Source organism: Oncorhynchus mykiss, chromosome 28, assembly GCF_057628025.1.
Source record: "Oncorhynchus mykiss isolate SJ-2025 chromosome 28, ASM5762802v1, whole genome shotgun sequence".
Lineage (NCBI taxonomy): Eukaryota > Metazoa > Chordata > Actinopteri > Salmoniformes > Salmonidae > Oncorhynchus > Oncorhynchus mykiss.
Genome location: NC_143049.1, coordinates 10,977,940 through 10,997,313, shown reverse-complemented (window position 1 = coordinate 10,997,313; position 19,374 = coordinate 10,977,940). Strand labels below are relative to the sequence as shown.

General features: G+C 43.6%; 1 protein-coding gene across 2 annotated transcripts in view; it reads right to left on the bottom strand.

Annotated features, from left to right (window-relative positions):
* LOC110508482 (uncharacterized) overlaps positions 1 to 17,609 on the bottom strand; it is a 34,098-nt gene extending 16,489 nt beyond the window's left edge. For both annotated transcript variants that reach the window (XM_036965962.2, XM_090225318.1), the window contains exons 1-7: positions 17,310 to 17,609; positions 15,966 to 16,031; positions 15,708 to 15,819; positions 15,465 to 15,526; positions 11,346 to 15,113; positions 7,568 to 7,717; positions 7,358 to 7,440 (exon numbers count right to left, since the gene is read on the bottom strand). In XM_036965962.2, coding sequence (XP_036821857.2) covers positions 7,358 to 7,440; positions 7,568 to 7,717; positions 11,346 to 15,113; positions 15,465 to 15,526; positions 15,708 to 15,819; positions 15,966 to 16,031; positions 17,310 to 17,447 — 4,379 coding nt within the window. In that variant the 5' untranslated portion in view covers positions 17,448 to 17,609. The remainder of the gene's footprint in view (positions 1 to 7,357; positions 7,441 to 7,567; positions 7,718 to 11,345; positions 15,114 to 15,464; positions 15,527 to 15,707; positions 15,820 to 15,965; positions 16,032 to 17,309) is intronic.
* Between the last annotated feature and the right edge of the window lie 1,765 nt (positions 17,610 to 19,374).

Below are 19,374 nucleotides of genomic sequence, written 5' to 3'. Positions count from 1 at the left end.
AGCTGACCCATGCACCACTATAATATACTAGAAGGGCCCAATTCCGATTTAGGAAATTAAACATTTCCTAAGCACTTCTCAGAAGTTGGTATTCCGACTTACATAAGAATAGACTGACGAGTTTCAGAAGAAAGTCATAGTTTCTGGACATTTTGAGCCTGTAATCGAACCCACAAATGCTGATACTCAACTAGTCTAAAGGCCATTTTAATTGCTTCTTTAAATCAACAACAGTTTTCAGCTGTGCTAACATAATTGCAAAAGGATCTTCTAATAACATTTCACAGATTGCCAGGGTCATAACTTGAGGAACGGCATGGAGTCGTATAGCAGTTAATACTATAGCGAATTGGTTAGGTTACTAACGTTAGCTCATTTGATATTGTAATGTTAGCGGTCTGACTTTATTTGCCAGCTCATTTTCACACCATAAATTCAATAATTTTATCAGTTAAGTTGGCTAATGTTCCTCAACATTTCTCTGGCTAGCTAACGGAGAACTCGATCCAACTAGCAAGATACTTAACAATGCCAACAATACTTGTTCCACCACACTTTCTCCCTCACGTCAAGCTTTCCAAATACCAGTTGTTTTTCGGTTACAGCTCATGAAGTACGCTTCATCACCATATCACCCCCGTCTCGGTGGTAAGGCTTCTCACCTACCTCTTTGTTATCGTTCAGGGGACACGCTGCTATAACTGGCAAACTGCCTTTCCACTCTCCCCTGTCTTTCCAGAGTGCGTGCTGATGCTGTAACTAGCAAATTGGTTGTCTCTTCAGTTGCATGCTGCCTTCTGTTGTTATGTGAATGATTGGCTGAGCCTTGGATAAACGCGCATCACTCGTTCGCTTACAGTCAGCAGTGATCCAAAGCCACCCCCCAAACTTCCTTCATCAGATTTACACGAATCACGTAGGCGACCTATTTTGGATTCAAAACACAGAATTTGTCAGAAAGGTGACTAGTTTGCATCCCTGTGATTGTCCTTGAGTGGCCCAGCCAGAGCCCAGACTTGAACATCTCTGGAGAGACCTATAAATAGCTGTGCAGCAACACTCCCCATCCAACCTGTCAGAGCTTGAGAGGATCTGCAGAGAAGAATGGGAAAAACTCCCCAAATACAGGTGTACCAAGCTTGTAGCGTCATACCCAAGAAGACAAGGATATAATCACTGCCAAAAGTACTTAAACAAATTATTGAGTAAAGGGTCTGAATACTTATGTAAATGTGATGTTAGCAAAAGTGAAAACCTTTTTGCTTTGTCATTATGGGGTAGTGGGTGTAGATTGACAAGCGGAGAAACCCCCCCAATTTAATCAATGTTAGAATAAGGCTGTATCATAACAAAATGTGAAAAAAAGTCTGTCTGAATATTGTCCGAAGGTACTGTGTGTGTGTGTGTGTGTGTGTGTGTGTGTGTGTGTGTATAGTGCCTTGTGAAAGTATTCGGCCCCCTTGAACTTTGCGACCTTTTACCACATTTCAGGCTTCAAACATAAAGATATAAAACTGTATTTTTTTTGTGAAGAATCAACAACAAGTGGGACACAATCATGAAGTGGAACGACATTTATTGGATATTTCAAACTTTTTTAAACAAATCAAAAACTGAAAAATTGGGCGTGCAAAATTATTCAGCCCCCTTAAGTTAATACTTTGTAGCGCCACCTTTTGCTGCGATTACAGCTGTAAGTCGCTTGGGGTATGTCTCTATCAGTTTTGCACATCGAGAGACTGAAATTTTTTCCCATTCCTCCTTGCAAAAACAGCTCGAGCTCAGTGAGGTTGGATGGAGAGCATTTGTGAACAGCAGTTTTCAGTTCTTTCCACAGATTCTCGATTGGATTCAGGTCTGGACTTTGACTTGGCCATTCTAACACCTGGATATGTTTATTTTTGAACCATTCCATTGTAGATTTTGCTTTATGTTTTGGATCATTGTCTTGTTGGAAGACAAATCTCCGTCCCAGTCTCAGGTCTTTTGCAGACTCCATCAGGTTTTCTTCCAGAATGGTCCTGTATTTGGCTCCATCCATCTTCCCATCAATTTGAACCATCTTCCCTGTCCCTGCTGAAGAAAAGCAGGCCCAAACCATGATGCTGCCACCACCATGTTTGACAGTGGGGATGGTGTGTTCAGCTGTGTTGCTTTTACGCCAAACAAAACGTTCTGCATTGTTGCCAAAAAGTTCAATTTTGGTTTCATCTGACCAGAGCACCTTCTTCCACATGTTTGGTGTGTCTCCCAGGTGGCTTGTGGCAAACTTTAAACGACACTTTTTATGGATATCTTTAAGAAATGGCTTTCTTCTTGCCACTCTTCCATAAAGGCCAGATTTGTGCAATATACGACTGATTGTTGTCCTATGGACAGAGTCTCCCACCTCAGCTGTAGATCTCTGCAGTTCATCCAGAGTGATCATGGGCCTCTTGGCTGCATCTCTGATCAGTCTTCTCCTTGTATGAGCTGAAAGTTTAGGGGGACGGCCAGGTCTTGGTAGATTTGCAGTGGTCTGATACTCCTTCCATTTCAATATTATCGCTTGCACAGTGCTCCTTGGGATGTTTAAAGCTTGGGAAATCTTTTTGTATCCAAATCCGGCTTTAAACTTCTTCACAACAGTATCTCGGACCTGCCTGGTGTGTTCCTTGTTCTTCATGATGCTCTCTGCGCTTTTAACGGACCTCTGAGACTATCACAGTGCAGGTGCATTTATACGGAGACTTGATTACACACAGGTGGATTGTATTTATCATCATTAGTCATTTAGGTCAACATTGGATCATTCAGAGATCCTCACTAAACTTCTGGAGAGAGTTTGCTGCACTGAAAGTAAAGGGGCTGAATAATTTTGCACGCCCAATTTTTCAGTTTTTGATTTGTTAAAAAAGTTTGAAATATCCAATAAATGTCGTTTCACTTCATGATTGTGTCCCACTTGTTGTTGATTCTTCACAAAAAAATACAGTTTTATATCTTTATGTTTGAAGCCTGAAATGTGGCAAAAGGTCGCAAAGTTCAAGGGGGCCGAATACTTTCGCAAGGCACTGTATGTATGTATGTATGTATGTGTGTATGTGTGTGTGTGTGTGTGTGTGTATATATATAATATAAACTCAACAAAAAAATAACTGTCCTCTCACTGTCAACTGAGTTGATTTTCAGCAAACTTAACATGTGTAAATATTTGTATGAACATAAGATTCAACAACAGACAAACTGGACACGTTCCACAGACATGTGACTAACAAATGGAATAATCTAAATCAAAAGTAACAGTCAATACAGCTGGTGGCCACACCAGATACTAAGTACTGCATCGCATCTCCTCATACTTGAGAACTTCTTGCTGTGAGATGTTACCGCACTCCTCCACCAAGGCACCTGCAAGTTCCCAGACATTTCTGGCGGGGAGGGGGGGGGGGGGGTGACCCTAGCCCTCCGGTCCAACAGGTCCCAGACGTGCTCAAAGGGATTGAGATCCAGGCTCTTCGCCGGTCATGGCAGAACACTGACATTCCTGTCTTGCAGGAAATCAGCCATACTGATCGTTTTGTGCTTGGTGGCATTGTCATGCTGGAGGGTCATGTCAGGATGAGCCTGGAAGAAGGGTGCCACATGAGGGAGGAGGATGTCTTCCCTGTAATGCACAGCGTTGAGATTGCCTGCAATGACAACAAGCTCAGTCCGATGATGCTGTGACACACCACCCCAGACCATGACGGACCCTCCACCTCCAAATCGATCCAGGCCTCGGTGTAATGCTCATTCCTTCGACGATAAATGCAACTCCGACCATCAGCCCTGGTGAGACAAACTATGACTCGTCAGTGAAGATCACTTTTTGCCAGTCCTGTCTGGTCCAGCGACGGTGGGTTTGTGTCCATTGGCGACATTGTTGCCGGGGATGTCTGATGAGGACCTGCCTTACAACAGGCCTACAAGCCCTCAGTCCAGCCTCTCTCAGCCTATTGCAGACAGTCTGAGCACTGATGGAAAGACTGTGCGTTCCTGGTGCAGTTGTTGTTGCCATCCTGTACCTGTCCAGCAGGTGTGATATTCGGCTGTACCGATCCTGTGCAGGTGTTGTTACACGTGGTCTGCCACTGCGAGAGCTATCAGCTGTCCGTCCTGTCTCCCATAGCGCTGTTTTTGGCGTCTCACAGTACAGACATTGCAATTTATTGCCCTGGCCACATCTGCAGTCCTCATGCCTCCTTGCAGCATGCCTAAGGCACGTTCACGCAGATGAGCAGGGACCCTGGGCATCTTTCTTTTGGTGTATTTCAGAGTCAATAGAAAAGCCTCTTTAGTGTCCTAAGTTTTCATAACTGTGACCTTAATTGCCTACCGTCTGTAAGCCGTTAGTGTCTTAACGACCGTTCCACAGGTGCATGTTCATTAATTGTTTATGGTTCATTGAACAAGCATGGGAAACAGTGTTTAAACCCTTTACAATGAAGATCTGTGAAGGTATTTGGATTTTTACGAATGTTTATATCCAGTGGGGCAAAAAAGTATTTAGTCAGCCACCAATTGTGCAAGTTATCCCACTTAAAAAGATGAGAGAGGCCTGTAATTTTCATCATAGGTACACTTCAACTATGACAGACAAAATGAGAAAAAAAAATCCAGAAAATCACATTGTAGGATTTTTTATGAAGTTATTTGCAAATTATGGTGGAAAATAAGTATTTGGTCAATATCAAATACTTTGTTATATACCCTTTGTTGGCAGAGGTCAAATGTTTTCACAAGGTTTTCACACACTGTTGCTGGTATTTTGGCCCATTCCTCCATGCAGATCTCCTCTAGAGCAGTGATGTTTTGGGGTTGTTGCTGGGCAACACAGACTTTCAACTCCCTCCAAAGATTTTCTATGGGGTTGAGATCTGGAGACTGGCTAGGCCACTCCAGGACCTGAAATGCTTCTTACGAAGCCACTCCTTCGTTGCCCGGGCGGTGTGTTTGGGATCATTGTCATGCTGAAAGACCCAGCCACGTTTCATCTTCAATGCCCTTGCTGATGGAAGGAGGTTTTCACTCAAAATCTCACGATACATGGCCCCATTCATTCTTTCCTTTACACGGATCAGTCGTCCTGGTCCCTTTGCAGAAAAACAGCCCCAAAGCATGTTTCCACCCCCACGCTTCACAGTAGGTATGGTGTTCTTTGGATGCAACTCAGCATTCTTTGTCCTCCAAACACAACGAGTTGAGTTTTTACCAAAAAGTTCTATTTTGGTTTCATCTGACCATATGACATTCTCCCAATCTTCCTCTGGATCATGCAAATGCTCTCTAGCAAACTTCAAATGGGCCTGGCCCCGTACTGGCTTAAGCAGGGGGACACGTCTGGCACTGCAGGATTTGAGTCCCTGGTGGCGTAGTGTGTTACTGATGGTAGGCTTTGCTACTTTGGTCCCAGCTCTCTGCAGGTCATTCACTAGGTCCCCCCGTGTGGTTCTGGGATTTTTTCTCACCGTTCTTGTGATCATTTTTGACCCCATGGGGTGAGATCTTGCGTGGAGCCCCAGATCGAGGGAGATTATCAGTGGTCTTGTATGTCTTCCATTTCCTAATAATTGCTCCCACAGTTGATTTCTTCAAACCAAGCTGCTTACCTATTGCAGATTCAGTCTTCCCAGCCTGGTGCAGGTCTACAATTTTGTTTCTGGTGTCCTTTGACAGCTCTTTGGTCTTGGCCATAGTGGAGTTTGGAGTGTGACTGTTTGCGGTTATGGACAGGTGTCTTTTATACTGATAACAAGTTCAAACAGGTGCCATTAATACAGGTCGAGTGGAGGACAGAGGAGCCTCTTAAAGAAGAAGTTACAGGTCTGTGAGAGCCAGAAATCTTGCTTGTTTGTAGGTGACCAAATACTTATTTTCCACCATAATTTGCAAATAAATTCATTAAACATCCCACAATGTGATTTTCTGGAAAAAAAATTCTGATTTTGTCTGTCATAGTTGAAGTGTACCTATGATGAAAATTACAGGCCGCATCTTTTTAAGTGGTGAAATTGCACAATTGGTGGCTGACTAAATACTTTTTTGCCCCACTGTACATATAAACGCAACATGGAAAGTGTTAGTCCCATGTTTCATGAGCTGAAATAAAAGTTCTCAGACATTTTCCAAAAACAAAATAAAATGTTATCTCTAAAATGTTGTACACACATTTGTTAACCTCCCTGTTAGTGAGCATTTATCCTTTGCCAAGATTTCTATTTTTTATTTATCCGTTATTTTACCAGGTAAGTTGACTGAGAACACGTTCTCATTTGCAGCAACGACCTGGGGAATAGTTACAGGGGAGAGGAGGGGGAATAATGAGCCAATTGTAAACTGGGGATTATTAGGTGACCATGATGGTTTGAGGGCCAGATTGGGTATTTAGCCAGGATACCGGGGTTAACACCCCTACTCTTACGATAAGTGCCATGGGATCTTTAGTGACCTCAGAGAGTCAGGACACTCGTTTAACGTCCCATCCGAAAGACAGCACCCTACACAGTGTCCCCAATCACTGCCCTGGGACATTGGGATATCTTTTTTTAGACCAGAGGAAAGAGTGCCTCCTACTGGCCCTCCAACACCACTTCCAACAGCATCTGGTCTCCCATCCAGGAACTGAACAGGACCAACCCTGCTTAGCATCAGAAGCAAGCCAGCAGTGCTATTCAGGGTGGTATGCTGATAATCCATCCACCTGACAGGTGTAGCTGTGTACCTGACATATCAAGAAGCTGATTAAACAGCATGATCCTTACACAGGTGCACCTGGTGCTGTGGACAATAAAAGGTCACTAAAATGTGTAGCTTTGTCACACAACACAATGCCACAGATGTCTCAAGTTTTGAGGGAGCGTGCAACTGGCATGCTGACTGCAGGAATGTCCACCAGAGCTGTTGTCAGAGAATGTAATGTTAATTTCTCTACCATAAGAGAAATTGGCAGTACGTCCAACCGGCCTCACAACCGCAGACCACGTGTAACCATGCCAGCCCAGGACCTCCACATCAGACTTCTTCACCTGCGGGATCGTCTGATACCAACCACCCGGACAGCTGATGAAACTGAGGATTATTTCAGTCAGTAATAAAGCCCTTTTGTAGGGAAAAACTCATTCTGATTGGCTGGGCCTGGCTCACCAGTGGGTGGGTTGGCTGCACCTCACCAATGGCTGCAACTCTGCCCAGTTGTGTGAAATCCATAGATTAGGGACTAATAAATTTACTTCAATTGACTATAAGAACTGTAACTCAGTAAAATCGTTGAAATTGTTGCGTTTATATTTTTGTTCAGTATATGTGTGTGTCTTTTGCAGCAATTTTGTAAACAGACCTTGTAGTGTCTGTTATTTCCTCCTCTCCCTCGCTGTCCTTCTGCTCATTGTCTTGTCCAGCAGGTATTCCAACAAACGATTTCTGATGGTCATCAAAGGGGGGTAGTGTTAGAGAGGGGAAGAACAATTTTGTAAAAACAAGGGGAAAGAATAAAGAGATGTAGAGATTTGTAAAGAATAAAGAGACTACAGTTTAAATCTCAGCTGACCTTGCCGTGTCTGGCTCCATCGATGGTCATGTCCTTCACCCCAGGTACTCGATTTTTGCGCTGGGGTGCTTTTGGGGACTCCTTTGACTCCTCAAGTTGACTAACTGTCTCTTTATCCTGGGATATGGTTTTTGTCTGAGGTTTCTCAGGCTAAAGGATAGAGAATATCATACATTTGAGCAGGTCAAGTCACAGTTCTAAGCATACATCCCTTATTTAACCAACATATGGTTTAGAGGTCAACCGATTAATCGGAATGGCCGATTATTTAGGGCCGGTTTCAAGTTTTCATAACAATCGGAAATTGGTATTTGAGCGCCGATTTTGCAGATTTTTTTTTACACCTTTATTTAACTAGGCAAGTCAGTTAAGAACACATTCTTATTTTCAATGACTGCCTAGGAACGGTGGGTTAACTGCCTTGTTCAGGGGCAGAACGACAGATTTTCACCTTGTCAGCTCGGGGAACCAATCTTGCAACCTTACAGTTAACTCGTCCAACCCTATAACCACCTGCCTCTCGTTGTACTCCACAAGGAGACTGCCTGTTACGCGAATGCAGTAGAAGCCAAGGTAAGTTGCTAGCTAGCATTAAACTTATCTTATTAAAAAAACAATCATAATCACTAGTTATAACTACACATGGTTGATGATATTACGACTTTATCTAGCGTGTCCTGCGTTGCATATAATCGATGCAACGCTGGGGGATGATTTAACAAAAGCACATTTGCGAACAAAAGCACAATCGTTGGACGACTGTACCTAACCATAAACGCCAATGCCTTTCTTAAAATCAATACACAGAAGTATATATTTTTAAACCTGCATATTTAGCTAAAATAAATCCAGGTTAGCAGGCAATATTAACCAGGTGAAATTGTGTCACTTCTCTTGCGTTCATTGCACGCAGAGTCAGGGTATATACACAACAGCTTGGGCAGAATTTTTGCCAGAATTTTACGCAATTATGACATAACATTGAAGGTTGTGCAATGTAACAGCAATATTTTAGACTTAGGGATGCCACCCGTTAGATAAAATACCGAACAGTTCCGTATTTCACTGAAATAATAAACGTTTTGTTTTCGAAATGATAGTTTCCGGATTCGACCATATTAATGACCAAAGGCTCGTATTTCTGTGTGTTATGTTATAATTAAGTCTATGATTTGATAGAGCAGTCTGACTGAGCGATGGTAGGCAGCAGTAGGCTCGTAAGCATTCATTCGAACAGCACTTTAGTGCATTTTGCCAGCAGCTCTTCGCAAGCACAGCGCTGTTTATGACTTCAAGCCTATCAGCCTAATGGCGGGGTGCGCGCTAATAGCGTTTCAAACGTCACTCGCTCCGAGACTTGGAGTGGAGCGATGGATAACGCTGCTTCGAGTGTGGCTGTTGTCGATGTGTTCCTGGTTTGAGCCCAGGTAGGGGCGAGGAGGGGGACGGAAGCTATACTGTTACACTGGCAATACTATAGTGCCTATAAGAACATCCACTAGTCAAAGGTAAATGAAATACAAATGGTATAGAGAGAAATAGTCCTATAAATACGATATTAACTACAACCTAAAACCTCTTACCTTGGAATATTGAAGTCTCATGTTAAAAGGAACCACCAACTTTCATATGTTCTCATGTTCTGAGCAAGGAACTTAAACGTTAGCTTTTTTACATATTGCACTTTTACTTCTCCAACACTTTGTTTTTGCATTATTTAAACCAAATTGAACATGATTCATTATTTATTTGAGGCTAAATTGATTTTATTGATGTATTATATTAAAGTTAAAATAAGTGTTCATTCAGTATTGTTGTAATTGTCATTATTACAAATAATTTTTTAAATATTTTATATTTTAAATATGTTTTAAAACCGGACGATTAATCGGTATCTGCTTTTTTTTGTCCTCCAATAATCGGTATCGGCGTTGAAAAATAATAAATTGGTCGACCTCTAATATGGTTACAATAAACATTGTGAGTTTGTGTTTTGGCATCATTGTCTCCTTAAGTTGTCTCTGCTTGTCTACTAGGCTATTAAGTAAAAATGACAGTACATGAAAACAGACTTAATAATCACGTAATTTTTATCACCACCATTGTGTGATATAGAAGTAGATCTAAAGAGATTCCAGCAAGAAGAATCTATACCAAGCTATACCATGTACTTTATGACAACATACAGTACCAGTCAAAAGTTTAGACCCACTTACTCATTCAAGGGTTTTTCTTGATTTGAACTATTTTCTACATAATAATACTGAAAACATCATGTAGTAAACAAAAAAGTGTTAAACTCAAATATTTGAGATTTTTCAAAGTAGCCACCTGCTATCCTTTATATTATCCTAATAACTACAACCTTTCAATTTTTTTATTAATTTGATGCCAATAAATGTATTTGTTTTTGTTCCTTAAATATATTTGCTGTGTAGTGTTACTAATCTTAAGAGAAACAGTGTAGTCTTTGCATACTGAAATGCCTTGACAGCTTTGCACAACCTTTGCATTCTCTCAACCAGCTTCATGAGGTAGTCAGTCACCTGGAATGCATTTCAATTAACAAGTGTGCCTTGTTAAAAGTTAATTTGTGGAATTTCTTTCTTCTTTAATGTGTTTGAGCCAATCAGTTGTGCTGTGACCAGGTAGGGGGGTATACAGAAGATAACCCTATTTGGTAAAAGACAGTTAAAATATGCAAAGAGAAACAACAGTCCATCATTACTTGTTATGTTTACTCCATGTGTAACTCTATGTTGCTGTCTGTTCACACTGCTATGCATATGCTTGGTCAGGTCGCAGTTGTAAATGAGAACTTGTTCTCAACTAGCTTACCTGGTTAAATAAAGGTGAAATATATATATATATATATATATATATATTTTTAAATAAGATCAGTCAATGTGGAACATTTCAAGATCTTTGAAAGTTTCTTCAAGTGCAGTCGCAAAAACCATCGGGCGCTATGATGAAACTGGCTCTCATAAGGACCGCCACAGGAAAGGAAGACCCAGAGTTACCTCTGCTGCAGAGGATAAGTTCATTAGAGTTAACAGCCTCAGAAATCAACAATTAACTGCACCTCAGAAATTGCAGCCAAAATAAATGCTTCAAGTAAAAAGACACATCAACTGTTCAGAGGAGACTGTGTGAATTGGGCCTTCATGGTCGAATTGCTGCAAAGCAACCACTACTAAAGAACACCAATAAGAAGAAGAGACTTACATGGGCCAAATAACACAAGCAATGGACTTTAGACCGGTGGAAATTTGTCCCCAAAAAATGTGCAAAACTTTTTGGGGGTTACTACATGATTTCATATGTGTTATTTCATAGTTTCGATGTCTTCAATATTATTTCACAACAAAGAAAATAGGAAAAATAAGGGAAAACTCTTGAGTAGGTGTGCCCAAACTTTTGACCGGTACTGTATATTCACACTGAAATATCACTTTTCCTCCATCTTTCACAACTTCAGAAAAACATGTAATTCATAAATCAGAAACCATTCTGGTAAACTTCTTGAACATTTGGACAAGGTTCCCTTGAAACATGAATGAAATAACGTCTTCAGATCTCCAGTGATTGTCACTGCTTGGGTGGTCCTGTCAAACCTAGGCCCTGACAGAATAAAAACCAAAAACAACCAAAAGAGAAACCTAAAAAGAAAATCCAAGTACTACATGGTTAATGAACATTACTTTCCCATTTGCTGTTTGGGTTTGATCATTGTTATTCCACTGACTGAGTGAAAGAACACCTATAGACCACTCACCTTTCTACCACTGGGAGTGGTGCGAGTTTTGCCCTGGGAGGACGAAGATGAACCAGACGAGCTTGAGGAGGATGACCCAGAGTCAGAATCTGAGGAGTCACTAGATGAGGAAGCTCGTCTTCCCTGCTTCTCTTGTTTCTTTTGACCTCTCTCCCTTCCCCGGTCTACATTGCCCTCTTCCGGTGGGGGTGAGGGTGGTACCACAGATTCTGCTGGACCCGAGGGGACGTTTCCTGCATCCACCCGTTTAGCACCTCTGGCTATCTCTCCCACTTCCTGTTTGTTTGTCTCCTTATCTGCTAGGACATGCTCCTCTGACACGAGCTCCTTAGCCTTTTCTTCTTCAGGACTCTTGCCTAGTGTGGCAATCACTGGGGTCTCTGGCCCTGTCGTGTCTGCTGCAGTTGGTCCAGAAACAAGGAACCCCTGTCTTGCAGGCATCTGTGATGCTGCCTGTCCAGAAGAAAGCTTGGACCCCTGCAGAGTACTTTCCTGCTCTTGTTCCCCAGGTTTTCTTGGGGACTGGAGAGCGGAGGCCTGAGTATGGGGGCTGTCACAGAATGTACGGGGCCTCTTGATGACCAGGGATGCAGAACAAGATGGGGACAGAACTGGGGGGTCTCTCAAGAAACGGAACTTCTTGAAGGAGGACTGGGGTGACAGAGGCGTTGCTATAGTTGGTGACAGGGGCCTACCAGATTCAACTGGCTGGTTGTCTCTCGATGCTGTTTGGGGTAGGGATGGCACGTGGGGCTCCCCACCCTCCTCTGTTGCCGCCATTCTACCTGCTCCTGTGGAGAGGGGAGGAGTGGGCAGGGGGGTAAGACCAATCTCACGACCACGTTTCCATGGAGGAAGATGACTCTCCCTCTCAGCCACCATAGCCCTTTCCTTATCTTGTTCCAAAACACTCTCCCTCTCTTCTTTTTCTCTCTGCAGGGCCTTCTGTTCTAAAGCCCTCTCCTTCTCCTCTCTCTCACGTTCCAAAGCTTTTCCCCTCTCCATGGCTCTTTCTTTCTCCCTTTCAATTCTTTCTTGGTGCAAAGCCCTTGCCTTCTCCTCCCTATCTTTCTCCCTCTCCTCCAGTTCCCGCTCTAATGCTTTCTGCCTCTCTAGCTCCAGCGCTTTCTCCCTCTCCTGTTCCCGCACCAGCGCTGTCTGCCTCTCTAGCTCCAGCGCTGTCTGCCTCTCTAGCTCCAGCGCTGTCTGCCTCTCTAGCTCCAGCGCTGTCTGCCTCTCCAGCTCCAGCGCTGTCTGCCTCTCCTGCTCCAGCGCTGTCTGCCTCTCCAGCTCCAGCGCTGTCTGCCTCTCCAGCTCCAGCGCTGTCTGCCTCTCCAGCTCCAGCGCTGTCTGCCTCTCCAGCTCCAGCGCTTTCTGCCTCTCCAGCTCCAGCGCTTTCTGCCTCTCCAGCTCCAGCGCTTTCTGCCTCTCCAGCTCCAGCGCTTTCTGCCTCTCCAGCTCCAGCGCTTTCTGCCTCTCCAGCTCCAGCGCTTTCTGCCTCTCCAGCTCCAGCGCTTTCTGCCTCTCCAGCTCCAGCGCTTTCTGCCTCTCCAGCTCCAGCGCTTTCTGCCTCTCCAGCTCCAGCGCTTTCTGCCTCTCCAGCTCCAGCGCTTTCTGCCTCTCCAGCTCCAGCGCTTTCTGCCTCTCCAGCTCCAGCGCTTTCTGCCTCTCCAGCTCCAGCGCTTTCTGCCTCTCCAGCTCCAGCGCTTTCTGCCTCTCCAGCTCCAGCGCTTTCTGCCTCTCCAGCTCCAGCGCTTTCTGCCTCTCCAGCTCCAGCGCTTTCTGCCTCTCCAGCTCCAGCGCTTTCTGCCTCTCCAGCTCCAGCGCTTTCTGCCTCTCCAGCTCCAGCGCTTTCTGCCTCTCCAGCTCCAGCGCTTTCTGCCTCTCTAGCTCCAGCGCTTTCTGCCTCTCTAGCTCCAGCGCTTTCTGCCTCTCTAGCTCCAGCGCTTTCTGCCTCTCTAGCTCCAGCGCTTTCTGCCTCTCTAGCTCAAGCGCTTCCTGCCTCTCTAGCTCCAGCGCTTTCTGCCTCTCTAGCTCCAGCGCTTCCTGCCTCTCTAGCTCCAGCGCTTCCTGCCTCTCTAGCTCCAGCGCTTTCTGCCTCTCTAGCTCCAGCGCTTTCTGCCTCTCCTCCTGTTCCCGCTTCAAAGCTTTCTGCCTAACTAGCTCCAAAGCTTTCTCCTTCTCAACTCGCTCTTGCTCCAAAGCCTTTTCCCTCTCTAGACGCTCCGTCTCCAATGCTTTCTCCCTCTCCAACTGTTCTCGCTCCAAGGCTCTCTCCCTCTCCAACTGTTCTCGCTCCAAGGCTCTCTCTCTTTCCTGTCTCTCTCTCTCCAAGGCTTTCTCCATCTCCACCCTTTCTTGCTCCAACGCTCTCGCTGTCTCCACCTTTTCTTGTTCAAGAACTTGCTCCCGCTCAAGAGCCCTTTCCCTCTCCTCCCGCTCAAAAGCTTTAGCTCTTTCCCTCTCCTCTCTCTCTTGCTGCAAAGCTTGCTCTCGTTCCATGGCTCTCTGCCTTTCTAACTCCACAGCTTTCTCAAGCTCAAGGGCCCTCTCTCTTGCCACAGACTTCTCTCTCTCTTCTGCCAAAGCTTTCTCTCTTTCCTCCCGCTCTTGTTCAAGAGCTTGTGCCCTCTCTCGCTCTAAAGCTCTTTCCCTCTCCTTCCTTTCTACCTCCAAGGCTTTCTCCCTCTCCTCCCTCTCTCGCTCCAAAGCTCTTTCCCTCTCTTGCTCCATGGCACGCTGTTGCTCAAATATTCTCTGTCTTTCCAGCTCCACGGCTCTAAGTCTCTCTTGCTCAAGGGCCTTTTCTCTTTCGCTCTCTGCCTGCAGCTCCCTTTCCTTGTTTTCTTGTTGCCATGCAGAATCTCTCTCATCCATTATAGTGGGCCTAAGCACACTCACAGGAACTTGACTGTGGGATAGATGGCCTCCAATGACACCCTGGTTGGTAACTGGAACCAGACTGGTGAAGGGCAAACTGGCTGCAGCATTGGCTGTGTGGGTGATGGCAGACACTGTGCCCTCTTGAGGACCTCTACCAGGAAATATTGTTGCAGTTGCAGCATTGTTGTCCTGCCTTTCTGCCTCCCCACGTCCATGCCACCCAACTCCAGAGAAGGCGCCTTCTGATGCCATCTTGCGTGCCAGCAGGGTCAGTGGGCCAGGCTTGCGCTCTGCGTTGCTTTGTGGTTCTGGACTACTACTACGACTGCCACTGCTAGAGGAGCCAGAGCTGGAGGTACTGGAAGTACGCTGCCTAGCCGGGAGCTCACCTGGACTAGGGGGGCTTTGTTTAGGGGTATCAGGCAGTGGGAATGATAACTCTGGGGGAGGGGAGGGGGGAGGGGTAGGCTGTCGAAGCTGCGGAGACAACAGGGGGGGGATGTGCTGTGGGGGTTGGCGGGATCCTTCAGACCTCTCTCTTGCTAGCTGGCCTCTTGGTGGCTCTCCTAGATCCCTCCTCCTGGCACCGCTATCCCAGTCCTCATCCTCGCCATCCTCGTCACCTCCGTCGCTGTCATCATCGCTATCTGCTGGGACTTGGCTAGAGGTTGGGACTCTCTCCGGTCGCTGCTCACCATCAGCTACACACACAGACAGAGAAGCAACGGCAGTAGGGGCAGAGGTAGGAGAGGTAGAGGCAGGTGGACCAGACACATGGCCGTCTTTGGCCCTGTGTCCCTCTCCCTCGCTTGCGGGGCCTGCTAGTCCCTCTCCCTCGGAGGGGCCAAGTGGCTTGTGCTGGTCAACCAACACGGGTACGTCATCCTGATGAGGACAGAAAGGGAGATGAGATTGAGTTTGTTGCAGGACTATACCACAGTTCCTCCCATACATGCAGTTGTTCAGGCATACATTAAACTGCATGCAAGATTGTGTTAATCATGAAAGATTCTCAGACGTGCAAGCTTCTCTCAAACATGCAAGTTGCACAACAGGGGTGTGTATTCATTACACAGATTCTGTTTGCAAAAAGAATGAAAACAGGGAGGAACCTAGCTGAATTTGCCAATTAGACACTCTTGTTTTAGTTACAAAATGGAATGCAAAAGGGAAAATGATTACGCCCCTGGAGATTCTTAAAAACAGAAAGAACACAGCGATTAGTCTGCAACTAACCTGGTCTGGGACAGCACAGGCAGAGCTGTTATTGCCCTGTGTGTGGTCCTCTTGGTCTGTATCTGGAAAAACATAGTAGTGAAATGTAATGAGACAAAGTACCCTGAGCAGGAGATGAGTAGCTGACCTGATTTGATTTATAAAGGAACCGCGCTCAGTACAGGCATAGAACTGACATGTCAACTACCCAGGCTTAAACCCCAAGCCAATACGTAAACGTAAGGAAGTAAACTGCCAACTTACCATCATCTTCGACTGCTTCCCGGGCCTCTTTCTCAAGACGCTGCCTCAAGAGCTCCTGCTGTTTTGCCAGATACTGCTTAATGAAGCTATTCTGGCTCATCTCTTCACCAATCTGAAATAATCAGACAGACCATAAGACTTAAAATCCTTGCCCATCTCCATCATATTGAAGAAGTAATTAGAGAAACTGACAAATATCTACACAAGGAGCTGATTGAATTGTTATGGTTCATGCAACTTCTTCATACAGTAACTCACCTGGGAGTTTGGCTGCAGTCCTATGTGATGGTGTGAGGTTCTCTGGAGGTTCTCCAGCATGAGAGCCTGTCACAAACATAATACATGATCACACACACAACACACAAAACAGTAAACAGACTTTCACACAATAAATTATTAATTGTTGTATGTTGCATCTGATAATCATCTTAAGCTAGATACATGATGGGCTCATTAGAAAACATTCACACTAAGAGGGCTTTAACAAAACAAATTCAATATCAAATATTCGTAGTAGCAGAAGCATATACCTCTCGTTACCTCTTTCCCTATTGTATTTATTTTATTTTATGTATTTATTTTGCTCCTTTGCACCCCATTATTTGAATTTCTACTTTGCACATTCTTCCTCTGCAAATCTACCATTCCAGTGTTTTACTTGCTATATTGTATTTACTTTGCCACCATGGCCCTTTTTTTGCCTTTACCTTCCTTATCTCACATCGTATATAGACTTGTTTATACTGTATTATTGACTGTATGTTTGTTTTACTCCATGTGTAACTCTGTGTTGTTGTATGTGCTTTATCTTGGCCAGGTCTCAATTGTAAATGAGAACTTGTTCTCAACTTGCCTACCTGGTTAAATAAAGGTGAAATAAAAAAAATAAAAAAATACTGTCCGATATCGACTAAATACAAATAATTGTATTTTCAACTGAGAGGTAGCTAGTTAGCTAGATTGATTAAACTACACTTGAAAGCGACAATGGTTGCTAGCTAACGTTAGCTGTTTGCATCTCAAGCTGCTTGCAATTCACTTGGATTGCTAACATTACATCTTCTAATTATACAAAGGAATAATTCCCCGAAGATCCGGGCCCCCAAAACGTTTAGATTACTTTTATTAATCCATGAATTCCTTCATTTATTATTTTGTTTACTACGCCTCCCAAAGCTTGCTAGCTTCAAGTACAGTAGATAGCAAGCTACTTTACAGGCGCGTCCACGTTGTATAACCTCCCCCCAACTCGTGCACACCAACAAAGCGCGGACCGTGCAGCCGCAGACGACAAAACTACCAGTAGCTAGCAGCTAACGTTAGCTACCAGCCGTGTCTCGCATAAACAACAAACGTCCATTTAAACTTTGGTTAACAACTTATTCAACAAACAAGCCATTTCAAATGGTAGAACATAGCAAAGCGTCCAACGACGACAAAACATTATCCGAAAGTAAACAGCACACAGTAATTATTTTTATTTTATTTTTTTAAACTAGGCAAGCACTCCGGCCTGCAAGGCAAGCATCGGCCAGTCTCTAGCAACACCGAGGTTTAGCGACTGCAGGTTACAAACGACCTCAAATTCTTAACAAAACTCACCCCTTTGAGCCTCTTAATGAGAGCATTTTTCTGTCCGCTTTTAGGAAGCCCCCGCTCCTCCAAAGCAGCTTTCAAATCCGCCACCCGTAGAGATTGTAGCGGCCTCCCGTCCAGTGTAACGTCTTCGAGGTCCGCCATTTTCCCTTTCCTCACTAATTTGCTTCAGCAACGCCTTCCTTCAACCAACGTCTGAGTAGTCAAAGTGTAAATTGAATTTTATTATTACATATTATTTGATTTTATTCATACATTCGATGGTGGAGTGTTATGCATACACGCTATTCACAATGAATTTGCATTAATAAGATACCTAAACATTATTTGGAAAATGTAATTTCCTTAGATTCTAATTTTATTTGTACCAACAGGAGGCACTCTTTCACGTGTCAAAATAATCTCTGTTGAATCATGTTTTATTTATTTATTTATTTATTTATTATTATTATTTATTAATTTCAAATCAATACATAAAGCACATGATGGAACACAATCATACATAGATTACAAACAATAAACAATCGAGCTATATCTTATAGTCATTATTAAGAAGACAAATGGGACGCCAGTTATCGATGAGCAGCACTTATTTTTTGGGTTTAGGTATCAGTGTTATTAACCCCTGACTCATTGTAGAAGGGAGAACATTGTTTTTAATACTCTCTAAAAAGGAAAAAATGTTGAATCATGTCAGAGTGCAAAATGTCTTGGTGCAGCATCAGTTGTAACAACAACTGTCATTGTTCTTTAACAAATCTTTAGCGGTCACGTCTTGCTCGACTGGGGGTGCTTTCCTAGGGGTGTCCTGGCCAGTGGGGGTGGGCCAATCTCATGTAACCCGATATTGCTAAAATTTGGAATACAAGTAGACAATTGTCTGCCTACATACAAATCACATTTTATTGGTCATATGCGCCGGATACAACAGGTGTAGACTTTACAGTGAAATGCTTACTTACGAGCCCATTTCCAACAATCTAGAGTTAAAAAGTAAGACAAATATTTGCTAAATAAAAAAGGGAATAGTAACACAATAAAAACAATAACGAGGCCAGTGGTGGAAAAAGTACCCAATTGTCATACTTGAGTAAAAGTAAAGATACCTTCATAGAAAATAACTAAAGTAAAAGTGAAAGTCACCCATTTCTTTTTTTAAACTAGGCAAGTCAGTTAAGAAAAATTATTATTTACAATTGACGGCCTGCCCCAGCCAAACCCTCTCCTAACTTGGACGGCGCCGGGCCAATTGTGCACCACCCCAAAATACTACTTGAATAAAAGTCTAAAAGTATTTGGTTTTTAAATATACTTAAGTATCAAAAGTAAAGTATAAATAATTTCAAATTCCTTATATAAAGCAAATCAGAAAGCATAATTTGATTATTTTTTTACATTTATTTACAGATAGCCAGGGGCATGCTCCAACACTCAGACATAATTTACAAACGACTCATGTGTTTAGTGAGTCTGCCACATCAGAGGTAGTAGGGATGACCAGGGATGTGCTCTTGATAAGTGTGTGAATTAGGCCATTTTCCTGTCCTGTAAGCATTCAAAATGTAACTAGTACTTTTGGGTGTCAAGCAAAATGTTTTACTGTAAAAAGTACACTTTTTTTTTTAGGAATGTAGTCAAAATAAAATCAAACTTTATTTGTCACATGCGCCGAATACAACAAGTGTAGACTTTACCATAAAATGCTTACTTACAAGCCCTTAACCAACAGTGCAGTTCAAGAAGAGTTAAGAAAACATTTACCAAGTAGACTAAAATAAAAAGTAATAATAAAAAGAAACACAATAAGAATAACAATAACGAGGCTACATACAGGGTCACCAGTACCGAGTCAGTGTGCGGGGGTACATGTTAGTTAAGTTAATTTGTACACGAAGATGGGGGTGAAGTTCAACACCATGTGTGGACCCCAGGAAGAGTAGCTGCTGCTTTTGCAACAGCTAATGGAGATCCTAATAAAATACCAAATACTAACCCCCTTAAATTCATTACCTGAATGTTCTATTTATTAATGTGAAACTTTTCTCCACGTTGTCTGTGGCAATGCCCTTCA